General features: G+C 40.2%; 1 protein-coding gene across 5 annotated transcripts in view; it reads left to right on the top strand.

Annotated features, from left to right (window-relative positions):
- col14a1b (collagen, type XIV, alpha 1b) overlaps positions 1 to 7,959 on the top strand; it is an 84,405-nt gene extending 76,446 nt beyond the window's left edge. For 3 of the 5 annotated variants that reach the window (XM_023975965.2, XM_023975964.2, XM_023975968.2), the window contains 5 exons: positions 776 to 842; positions 1,071 to 1,259; positions 1,556 to 1,633; positions 2,936 to 3,091; positions 6,301 to 7,959. In XM_023975965.2, the coding sequence (XP_023831733.1) occupies positions 776 to 842; positions 1,071 to 1,259; positions 1,556 to 1,633; positions 2,936 to 3,091; positions 6,301 to 6,668 (858 nt within the window). In that variant the 3' untranslated portion in view covers positions 6,669 to 7,959. Of the gene's footprint in view, positions 1 to 775; positions 843 to 1,070; positions 1,260 to 1,555; positions 1,634 to 2,935; positions 3,092 to 4,514; positions 4,914 to 6,300 lie in introns of those variants that run through there. The other 2 variants (XM_023975966.2, XM_023975967.2) reach the window with 2 other exon arrangements.
- Positions 7,960 to 12,529: the final 4,570 nt, after the last annotated feature.

Here is a 12,529-nt window from a genome sequence, read left to right as displayed (position 1 = left end):
TGCTCTTGTGGTTGAATGGAAGCAAGTCCCCGTAGCAATGTTCCAACATCTAGTGGAAAGCCTTCCCAGAAGAGTAGAGGCTGTTATAGCAGCAAAGGGGGGACCAATTCTATATTAATGCTCAAGATTTTGGAATGCGATGTTCAACAAGCAGGTGTCCATATACTTTTGTATATGTAGTGTAATTCTGTGAAGTATGTGTTCGATGCTTAACCTCAATGTTCAAGATAAATAATGCCCTCCTTTCAAGTAATTGCTGCTCCTCAGCTTGGCGGTATACAGTAGGTGTTCTCTGACAGCCTGACAGTATACAATTACCATTACAACAAGTTTWCTGAAGAGCAATATCACACGGTGTACTGCACCCAGAACACATTTTGTAGAAGACCTATTCATGCATACTTTATAAGCTAAAGCTTTAGAGCTGTGTTACTCAACTGTAGAAATGATTTTCTACTTTACAGCAGTTATATTTTTAAAGAGCTATCTTTCTAGTGTTAAGTACTTTATGGATTGGTTTCGCCCATAACAGCGAACAGCGAATGGTTAATAAGGTTTTTAGACAAGGCTCAAAAAGCAACATCTATGCTTGTCAACAACAGCCATGTTTTCCAATCGAAAGAGTTGATGCCAAATTCACGGCTGGCAGGCTTTCAACCCAAGTAATGGTGGAGGAAATGTCACCTGTGGGATCGATGAAACAGGTTGGACACATCAAACACACAGTGTTATCTGTAGCCATGGTCTTGGTGTCACCATGTGTTTTTGCCTCCAGGGTGACCTGCAATCCCAGGCATCGGTCCAAGCAATCGCCCGGCAGGTCTGTGAGCAGCTGATACAGAGTGAGTATTTTTTAAATCCTGCATCTGACCCTCTTCCTGTGTGTGTTTGTGCGGGTTTGTGTATATGGATGTGGGTTTGCACAGGTCTTGTGTCTTTGYGTGTAATTGTATTCTATAGAAGGGGTGTACAGTTTGAAAAAAGGAGTGTTGTCTATGAGGGTGTAAATGTATTTTGCCATTGGCATCCATTCATGCGCCACTGACCTCAGTCTGACGTCTGTCCCACAGGTCACATGGCTCGCTACAGCTCCATCCTCAACCACATCCCCAGTGCACCCGTTTCGGTCCGCACCATTCCTGGACCCCCAGGAGAGCCCGGGCGGCAGGGCGGCCAAGGACCACAGGGAGAGCAGGGGCCCGCGGGCAGACCAGGGTTCCCCGGGTCCAACGGAGAGAATGGACAACCAGGAGCCAGAGGTACTGAATAGAGATGACTCAGATTTAACTCAAGCTATCGAGTAAAGATATAGTCATGTAGCCTGTGCCATAAGCTTGTGAGAGAAAATATTACAGTAAATGATACCGGCAGGTAATGTAAGAAAACATCACTAATATAATCAGAAAGAGGATTACGTATTAGGCTAGATCTACAATATTGGACATGACACTTGTAGTGCTGAAGGTGATATAATATGGAAAGGAGACAAGCATGCCRACTTCTCTGAATTTTGTCACGGTGTGTGTCCCCTCTGTCTCTGTCTCTGTCTGTCCAGGTTTGTCAGGAGAGAAGGGTGACAAGGGAAGCCCAGGTGTAGGAGTCCAGGGTCCCAGAGGCCCCGTAGGACCCCCAGGTAACCAAAGCAATGCCTGGTGAAAAACACCCCAAAAAACMAAAAACTGCACATTTCCAACTTACATTTTTCTCCAGGGACTTCCTTTGCCACCGAGCCTCTGCAGAGGAAATCAACATCTGTTAAGGGGGTGGATTAGAAAATGGGAAGTCATCCAATCTGTTTTTTGATAAAGCGTCTCCCTCTTGATTCAAGGGGAGAATATGACACGAAGAGGGTAGCCCAAGTTGGATTTAATTTACTTTTGTTTGTTGTTTTGTTGTTTTTCATTAAGCTGCCCCTACTGGTTTAATTAAACATTATTAGGGGGCATAGCTTTTGACTCCTTTATTGATTGTAGTCTAGCTGACGCAGTGTGTTGATTAAACTCCTGGAGCGGTTGCCAGGTTGGTCTACATGAGAGAACTCGGAGCGCTACTGGGAGAACACGTAGGTGTCTGGCATGCGCGAGATCATTGCCTCCAAGGATATTTGAAAAAGGATATTCATAGCCTTTGCATTTCCTGATGGAGACAGCTCAGTGATAATAGCATTTTGGGTCTGATGAAAAGGCACAAAAGCTTATGCTTATTGGTACTGACTGCTGGGTAATGATAAATGTGCTGATTCTCTTCCTTTTGTGGAGAGATGTTTGGTCTAATTATGGACTCTAGCTAGTTTTCTATTTCAAAGCACACTACTAGATTTGAAGAGATAGTTRACCCAAATTACAAGTTGACGTATTCGTTTCCTTACCCTGTAAGTCTATGGATAAGGTATGACAGCAATTCATGCTTTGGTTTAGTTTCCTTGGCACTGTTTCCACARGGTAATGTTTTATCATTTTTGGGCACCAATTCAATTCATGGGACCAATAGTAGCATTTTTCACACATTATGTTCAAAACATCTACAAGTGATTTTGTTGAGCTTTACAATAATGGGATTTGCGCCACAAATGCTAAAACGTTAGCATGTGGAAACAGTGCCAGGGAAACTAAACCAAAGCATGGATTGCTGTCATAACTTCTACATAGACTGCATACAGGGTAAGGAAACCAATGTGTAATTTTGTAATTTGGGTGAACTATCCCTTTYACTTCATGAATTCTACCTCAATATGCAGTGTTCTTAYTCACAATGAAYACAATAATAATGCCATCATGTTTTATTGGTTTGCCATAATGTTTCATATAATGATTTAACTTCGGGAATTTAGCTCAAKGTTAAAATCTTAATTGTTAATTGAAAATGTATTTGTTGTATCAAAACACACTCCCCACACTTCTCCGCCCTCTCATCACTCCTTTCCGTTCTCCTCCAGGACCAACGGGTCAGGGGCGGACAGGTAGCCAGGGTCCATCTGGTCGGCCGGGGAACCCTGGAACTCCTGGGCGGCCGGGTATCCCTGGACCAGTGGGGTCGGCTGGACCTCCTGGATACTGTGACCAGAACTCTTGCGTGGGCTACAACGTAGGAGGTAATTATGACACTCATCCTCCCCTACCACTGTAKACACACCAAAACACCACAAGGCAACATGAGATTTTTATAATATCAAAGTCCGAWACATTAGATCTAATTGTTTAGCCATAGTGAACTCCATTGGCATTCCCATCAGCTTGTTGTGTAGATAACCTTTACCTGAGAATMCACTCTCTGAGAATGGGTTTCCATGTCTGTATATCTGACCTATTGTATCATACCCTGCCAATCAATCARCAACTCATTTAATCCAATAAAAGCTCTTTGAAAGGGAGACCTGAGCAAAGAGGTCTCATTGGGTTAAATCCGCCAGGGGGTTGACCCGAATCACACCCTTATCCACACTGTATTTCAAGGTGATGCTAAGACAACATGACCTATCTGACCTATCTTGAAAAGGAAGTTATCAGAATCGCCTACACTATAGTATGACTAACTTAACAGTTAACCAAGTTTAGTTTGGTTGCCCATACTGAAATATATTTAAGCAATTGGCATTTGTTTTCTGATTTACTTTATGCATAATAGACTTTGAATTCTAATGTATTGAGACCCACTTGATTAACCTCAGGACTGAACCTCATTAAAATAAATGAGTGGGAGCTCTTTATTCTCTGTTTACGACAGCTCAGGAAAATAATGAGCCCATTCTATTATCTGATGGTTTACAGTAAGATGGCCGTGAGCATATGGCTTATTTATGAATCCATTAGTTCCTGTTGCCATTTAAGCCTTGAAATACAAAATGTAACCAAGATGCAGAATTCAGCTTGGAAACAATGACTTACAATGTGGTGAATTCATATAATGGTACCTGAGAATATTTTTTTCAATGTTGCCATCTCAGTATCCCAGTATTTTAGCTTGTGYAATTGAATTTAAACAAGCCTGCTTGGTTAAACGTCTATAGACCCTACAGATATCTGTGAATGCTTGTGACATGTACAATATAGTTATTCCGACAAAATATCTATAAACTCTCAAAGRCTTATCACGATAAGTCATGTTTCAGTATTTGCATCAAGTTTGGTTACATTGTTTCAAAAAMAAAATTCTGCATCTTTAAAGTCATGTGATCATGATTTATTCAACAATAGTTTGTCATCTAATACACATGGTTATTGTGAGTGTGGATACAATCTATAGCGCCCGAACTGTAAATGCATGTGTGCATGGACACCCATCAATGATGTCTTTCTCTATCGGCCATTTTCTCTGAGGAAAAGGCATTACGGTGAGCACACTGTATGGCTCGAAAGGCCTGCGGTGTTCTCCATGCACTCCACAGTGTGAGTAATACCAGCATGGTGACTTTATGATTTTGTCTCATCTGTCTGACCTGTGGTATGTGTGTGTGTCTCCCTCTCTCTCTCCTTCTGTCATCCCTCTCTCTCTCTCTCGCTACTTTCTTACTCAAGTCCAACAGTATGGGTAGTGAGCAGCGTTCAAAAGGGTTGTAGTGAAGGTGTTAGGGTAGACAGGCTTGTCCCTTGGCCCTACCCCCTCGCTATATCACTGTCAGCAATGACTACTGCCTTGTTTCCTATAAAGCTGTCCCTCTCTTTGTAGAAACACATTCTGCCTGACACAAAAACTAATTTAGCCAAAATGCATTTTTTTTAAATCTCACCCCATATAAACTAATATATACAGTTGAAGTTGGAAGTTTACATACACCTTAGCCAAATACATTCAAACTCAGTTTTTCACAATTCCTGACATGTAATCCTAATCCTGGGTTAGTTAGGTTCACCACTTTATATTAAGAATGTGAAATGTCAGAATAATACTATAGAGAATTGTTTATTTCAGTTTTTWTWWWWTTCATCACCTTCCCAGTGGGTCAGAAGTTTACATACACTCAATTAGTATTTGGTAGCATTGCCTTTTAAATTGTTTAACTTGGGTCAAACATTTCAGGTAGACAAGCTTCCCACAATAAATTGGGTGAATTTTGGCCCATTCCTCCTGACAGAGCTGGTGTAACTGAGTCAGGTTTGTAGGCCTCCTTGCTCGCACACGCTTTTTCAGTTCTGCCCACAAATGTTCTATAGCATTGAGGTCAGGGCTTTGTGATGTCCACTCCAATACCTTGACTTTGTTGTCCTTAAGCCATTTTGCCACAACTTTGGAAGTATGCTTGYGGTCATTGTTCATTTGAAAGACCCATTTGCGACCAAGCTTTAACTTCCTGACTGATGTCTTGAGATGTTGCTTCAATATATCCACATCATTTTCCTGKCTCATGTTGCCATCTATTTTATATAGGACTCGTTTTACTGTGGATATAGATACTTTTGTACCTGTTTCCTCCAGCATCTTCACAAGGTCCTTTGCTGTTGTTCTGGGATTGATTTGCACTTTTCGCACCAATGTACGTTCATCTCTAGGAGACAGAATGCGTCTCCTTCCTGAGCGGTATGACGGCTGCGTGGTCCCATGGTGATTATACTTGCGTACTATTGTTTGTACAGATGAACGTGGTACCTTCAGGCATTTGGAAATTGCACTGAGTTTGAAGGTAGGCCTTGAAATGCATCCACAGGTACACCTCCAATTGACTCATATATGTCAATTAGCCTATCAGAAGTTTCTAAAGCTATTAAATCATTTTCTGGAATTTTCCAAGCTGTTTAAAGGCACAGTCAACTTAGTGTATGTAAACTTCTGACCCACTGGAATTGTGATACAGTGAATTATAAGTGAAATAATCTGTCTGTAAACAATTGTTGGAAAAATGACTTGTGTCATGCACAAAGTCACAATGTCCTAACCGATTTGCCAAAACTATACTTTGTTAACAAGAAATTTGTGGAGTGGTTGAAAAACGAGTTTTAATGACACCAACCTAAGTGTATATAAACTTCCGACTTCAACTGTATTTTATCCAAGGCTTCTCTATGCTTCTGCAGGGAATGTGTACAGTTATTATATTCTATAAGGAGCCAATAGTTGAATACTGATTGTCATTTGATGCGTTATTCAGTTGAGSTGTCYCATATATTTAATAAGAGATCCACTTAGACCTCCTMTCCCTGTCAGTGTAGCTCATCCATACCCCTCTTTAGCTCTTCTGGCCGCTTTGATGTCGTCGCTAACACTGTTCCTCGTGTGTGTCTCTTCCTCCTTCCTGTCCTGTCCCGCTAACCCAATCAAAAACTAACAAACAAATGCACGCTTTGGGGGTGGCCGCGGTGGCTAAAGAGGGTGGCAACGGTGGTGACCCATCTGACCACCGCAATCTTCCCTTAGTCCAATTGCCCCCCAACGTCTACCAGAACTATGACGAGGCGGAGGAYGAGGACCCCTATAGGTACGACGCGGGMGGCTACCCCTCCGAGTACTATCAGCCCAACTACCCGGRGCCCCGACCAGTCGAGCCCGAGGACCCAGCCCTGACCCAGGGCGACGAGGTGCTGAGGTCCCCCGGGATCCACCGCTCCTCCAGGAGCCTGGCTGAAGAGGAGAAGGAAAAGAAAGKGGAAGAGGGGCCGGAGGAGAGGAAAATGGTTGGTCCCATGAGGGAGAGCAGGCTAAGGAGAGTCTTGAGGAAGTCAGGGACACACAACTGAGGAGTTGGGACTATTCAGTTAAAGGGAGAAGTATCCAAAGGGGGTTCTAAGGACTATCATTAAGTGCCTGATGTCAATGTCAAATGGACATATGGGAGGGGAAGGGTGGAGGAGGTTGGAGGAGAGAGTGGGAGGGACCATCTTCTTCTCCTCTTCTTTCTGGAAGTGTTGTGGTTGGTGGTGTAGATAGGGTATGTGTACTGTTGGTTGTAGTGTGGTCAGATTTTTGTGTTTGTTAATCGGTTACTTCAAGAGATACAATTGTATTGTTATTTTCTTTTCGTTTTCAGCATACCACCTCTGTGCTTCATTCATCTAATTTCATGCAAATGATCAATTTCCTGGTCACGGTTTACTTCAAGTGCTTGTTTATGAGCTTAGTAAATACTGGAAGAACATAGGCCTACAGTGTAGTGTAGTATATTATAGTCTAGTGTATAGTATAGTATAATATAGTATAGTTTAGTAGTAATATTTTTGTTCAATTGTAGCTTTTATTGCTAGGATATTACTCAAGAGTGGATAGCAAGTGCTATTTGAACATTTTGAAAATAGAGTAGAATATTAACGATCTACTACTTGGTCATATTAGTAGTGAATATAACTACCTATATTGATAACTACCCAACTAACATTATAAATACACTCAATATGACCAGTTATTCTCCAGCTGTTCAAAACTTGACAATTATTATTTATTTTTATGAAATGTCCCATAYTGTAATATTTGCATGTGTGTTTGTTTCACATATAATTATTCKATATCAATTTATAATGCTATTTTGTACCCACCCATGGGAAACAACATATCTACATAGATATATGCTTTCATTTCTTGACAGGGTCATTCAAGCTACCAGCCATATAGCCCAACTAATACCCCCATTGCAGTGTTACGGTACAAACATTTTGCTCTTTGTATTTTTACGATACATGTATGTCTTTAAAGGGTGTTTGAGAAGGTGCTAAACATGTAATATAACACGATTATGAGTTACACATGTGAAAAATATATTTCTTTTTTAATGTATGTTTATTGTATTGCAAGTGTCTCGGAATATGGTCTCCAGAACGGGAGCGTTCAGCCTACAGTATTGTGATGAGTTGTTAGGCCTGTGGTCTATTCACCTTGCAGAGCTCCAGAGACTAACTATGTGGAATAGGCCACTGTAGTGTCTCTCATCAGAACATGTTTCAATCGAGGAAGTAATTTATTTTTTACTTGGTATTGATTTTTCAAACAATAAAATTGAAGTACAACCATTATTCGCGGTGGGTACTRTCAACACTGCTTCTTTGTTCATATGGATGTGTTTGTTTTCTCCTACAAGTAATAAAATGCACTTCAATTGGACCAATGGCAGAACTTCAATTACATTATCAGTTATAAGACGTTTCATTACTAAAGGACCCACACAGATGGCAACCCCAAAGCAATGTGTACTCACACAGATGGCAACCCCAAAGCAATGTGTACTTGCTACAGCTGAGAGTCTTCTAAATGACATCTGTAATCCTTGTTGTGGTTCTCTCAGCTATCGGCACTTGAAAAGGGATGCACTCACACACACACTGAAACTTTGTAAGCAAGCAGTGTGCAATACTTAATTATTTTGAATCCGTGAACCGCATAGGACTTACAACTAGGGCTGTTGCGGTGACCATATTACTGCAACACCTGCGGTCACGAGTCATGAAGGCAATCAAATTCCATGTGACTGTCACAGTTAGGCTTCTCCAAGCTCTGATGCTGCTGGTCATTAGTAGCCTACAAAACATGCTAACTGCCTGGTACTCAGCACTCTATTGTCCCTCTAATCACTRTGACATACGTGCAAATGTAATCGAAAATCGAATCAAACACTTCATGAGAGCCCATGAGCTCATGTTGCYCAACATTTCTATAGTCTATGCAATTGTGRGAGAAAACAGAGTGATGGCCTCTACTAAAAAGAGGATCCCATCAGCTAGGCCTAGTATATTTATTTCTAAACTTTCCTAATATTAAGCACATAGGCTATACTCCTGTTGTAAATATAACCAAACCGTCTGGCAGGAAAATTAACCACTCAAAAAAAGCTTCCTCCATTRGCTATTTAAGTGCATAGATGACATGTATTTTTTCCTGTTTCCATACAGGTGCATGATAATGGTCCATTCCAAATCAAAACAAATTTCACACACAAACTATTTAGTATATGTAACGACAAGATTAAATCAAGAATAGTCTGATGGTTAACAATATTAGCCTATCACTTGTGAATAATATATTATCACTTGTGAATTATGTCCAGCATAAGAAAAAATGCTTTTTTTGCAACTTTTTCTAATCATAGTCTGCACACCTCATGTAGCCTAGGCCATAGGCCTAAATGTTTTGATATGGTTTGTATCACAACTAAAGTTGCCAAATAACTTCTTAAAATGTAGCTCATTAATCCACTTTACAAGGGGTGTAGAGCCTAATTGGCATACATAAGCAGCGCGTGAGTTTCAAGTTTGGGGAAGATCATTTTCACCATAAAAATGCAGCTTTATAATAAAAGCATTACATGCATAATTGCATTTGCAGTCACTTTTGAGAATGCTGTTCTAATGGAACATTTGCACTTATGAGGGTGCATTACAGCCACACAAAGGGGATACCGCCTGCTTGTTGAGTGACGGGTGTAGTGTGTACAGCCTGCGCAAAAAACAAAGCAGAGCTCATTCCTTTCAAGCAACTTTTTTCAAATCATCATTAGAGTCGCATCATGCAGCCTTACAATGTATTAAAAATCATTAATTAAGTTACATTAATAACTCTAAATTAAGCATATAGGAATACTTATTTTTTTGTTAACCACTCAACACAGAATAGCCGTATGTGCGCACTCCCTCAAATCGTTTGGAGAAAATATCCTTTGTATTTTATTCGGCTTTCTTCACTTGTATTCTTCATACTATAAAATAATGCCATGGAATTCTAAGCAAATCTTGTCTGCTAAATTAACTAGTGTAGCCCATAGCCATTTGGCATAGCCAGATCAGGACCTAACATAAGGACAACTCAGAGTATGCTATTCTGTTCTTCTGAAATAGACTACTTTTTCTTCATATCATGCTTCTTTAGACCTGTCTAAAATAAATAATGGATTTATTGTGAATGTGTATGCTATATTACATGGATTTATTAGACTTTTTAGAATGTAGATGTTCCAAAGGTCTGCATCCGTGGCTTGTGGAAGCCAGGAGATGCTAAATGTGTTTATGTTAATTAACGGTCAATTACCGTGAGACCGACAGTTATTTGCTTGACAGTCACAGGCTGACAAAACTTTGTGACTGCCACAGRCCTACTTACAACCAAATGGAACTGACACACACCGTAACGTTGTGAAGCCAGAAACTTTCTTCCTCTGTCTAATTGCTGAGTGAGAGTAGAGTCTGCCTCGCTATTATTTCTGCCGCGTTCTGAGGGGAGGTGTAATTACATGATCTGCACCCAGGAAATCTCCAGGCCAGATGTTAGATCCCCTGGGGTCACGCTGCTAAGTGGACCCTGGTCACAGACAGACAGACAGACAGACATGTGCCCCTGTACATAGGTCTGCCTTTTCACTCCAAGTGGGGGCGAATGAATGACGAGCTGACCATGAAGGCCAAGGGTGTGCAAAGCTGTCATCAAGGCAAATGGTGGCTACTTTGAAGAATCTCAAATATAACATATATTTTGATTTGTTTAACACTTTTTTGGTTACTACATGATTCCATATGTGTTATTTCATAGTTTTGGTGTATTCACTATTATTCTACAATGTAGAAAATAGTACAAATAAAGAAAAACCCTGGAATGAGTAGGTGTGTCCAAACTTTTGACTGGACTGTATATATACACTACCGGTCAAAAGTTTTTAAAATAAATGTATCCTGCTCTCTCTCCCTCTTATCACTTTCACAAACCCAAACACACAAAAAACATACACCCTATAAGGATTTTTTTTAAATCTGATTTCAGACAAGTCATGTCACGATCACTACGAGGTTACCAAGTATTTAGGTCAAGTGAAGAAAGAGAAGTCTCATCCTGGGGAAGGATACAGTGGCGGATGTTTCGCTCTCTACTGTGTGAGCTGTCAACGCTAACAACCAGGCAATTTACAGGTACATTCCGAGGACATATTGAGGCGCGGCGTTACATAAAGATGCCACAATCACCATGTTTTAGACCTATGTTTTTCCCAGTGAACGGTATTTGCTCAAATGCTTGGYTTGTCCGGTTGTACAGAAGCATTTTGTAAATGTACATGTTATTGTTACTTCTACTTTAACTGTCAGAGAATGTGAAACTTACATCGGCAGGTCTGAAAATAAGCTTGAGATTTTAAAGTTTGGACCTAGTGCCCCACCTAGTGTGGATTTTCAGATAATTCATGATCGGGAAAGAAATGTCTGTGCTATACGTACATCCTGCATATATTATATTCATATATTTTATATATATGGGATACATACATTTTGAAGGACTTCATTATCTCAGATGATTACATGACTATAGGTCTGGTGAATGTGATTACCACAGTCATTCTTCAGTTTTGAACAAGACATTAGAAGGGCCAAACTGAACCTGGAAAACAATGTAATATTTTCAATAGGGTAGTCATTTGGATTCTAATATATCAGAGCATGGGTAATGAGAGTACATTTTCATAATCACATTCAATTAAATTAGCCTCCCTTTAGACAATTTATAAAAAGGCTACGTGATTTGGGGTAATCTGATGTTGTGCCTGTTTATGTTATTACTGGGTCCAACAAAGGATGATACTGAAGTCCCTTACTGTTTACCATAGATAATACAAATAGATGTGGACTGTCTGAAGAAAAAGTGAAATTTCAATCATTTTAGTTTAGATGTTGGACTTTAAAACATATAAAATAAAAAACAAAATGTCACGTSGCGAATACAATAGATGTAGACCTAACTGTGAAATGCTTACTTACATTAACCAACAATACAGTTTCAATAAAAATAATAGTTAAGAAAATATTTACTAAAGTAACACAAAATAACAATAACGAGGCTATATATACAGGGGGTACCGGTACCGAGTCAATGTGCAGGGGTACAGGTTAGTCGAGGAAGGTTGTGAAGGAGACAGCAAGATAAATAATATATTCTCAGATATTCCAAAAAGGAGAGAAAATCTTGATGTAACGAATGTGCGTACATGTGAATGTGATTTAATGGACATACGAAAAGATAATTGCAAAGCAAAACTTTTTCTTTGGCCTGGTGTCACTATGTAAAGTGGCTTGCGAAAGTATTCACCTTACTTGGCATTTTTCCTATTTTGTTGCCTTACAACCTGGAATTAAAATGTATTTTTTGGGGGGGTGGGGGTTGTACCATTTTATTTACACAACATGCCTACCACCTTGAAGATGAAAAACATTTTTTATAGTGACACAAACAAGTAATAAAACAAAAAAACAGAAAACCTGAGCGTGAATAACTATTCACCCCCCCAGAGTCAATACTTTGTAGAGCCACCTTTTGCAGCAATTACAGCTGCAAGTCTCTTGGGGTATGTCTCTATAAGCTTGGCACATCTAGCAACTGAGATTTTTGCCCATTCTTCAAGGCAAAACTGCTCCAGCTCCTTCAAGTTGGACGGGTTCTGCAATCTTTAAGTCATACCACAGAMTCTCGATTGACGTCTGGGCTTTGASTAGGCCATTCCAAGACATTTAAATGTTTCCCCTTAAACCACTTGAGTGTTGCTTTAGAAGTATGCTTAGGGTCAATGTTCTGCTGGAAGGTGAACCTCRGTCCCAGTCTCAAATCTCTGGAAGTCTGAAACAGGTTTCCCTCAAGATGC

This window comes from Salvelinus sp. IW2-2015, linkage group LG31, assembly GCF_002910315.2.
Source record: "Salvelinus sp. IW2-2015 linkage group LG31, ASM291031v2, whole genome shotgun sequence".
Taxonomy (NCBI): Eukaryota; Metazoa; Chordata; class Actinopteri; order Salmoniformes; family Salmonidae; genus Salvelinus; species Salvelinus sp. IW2-2015.
Note: the sequence above shows the minus strand (reverse complement) of the source record. Positions and strands in the feature narration are given on the sequence as shown.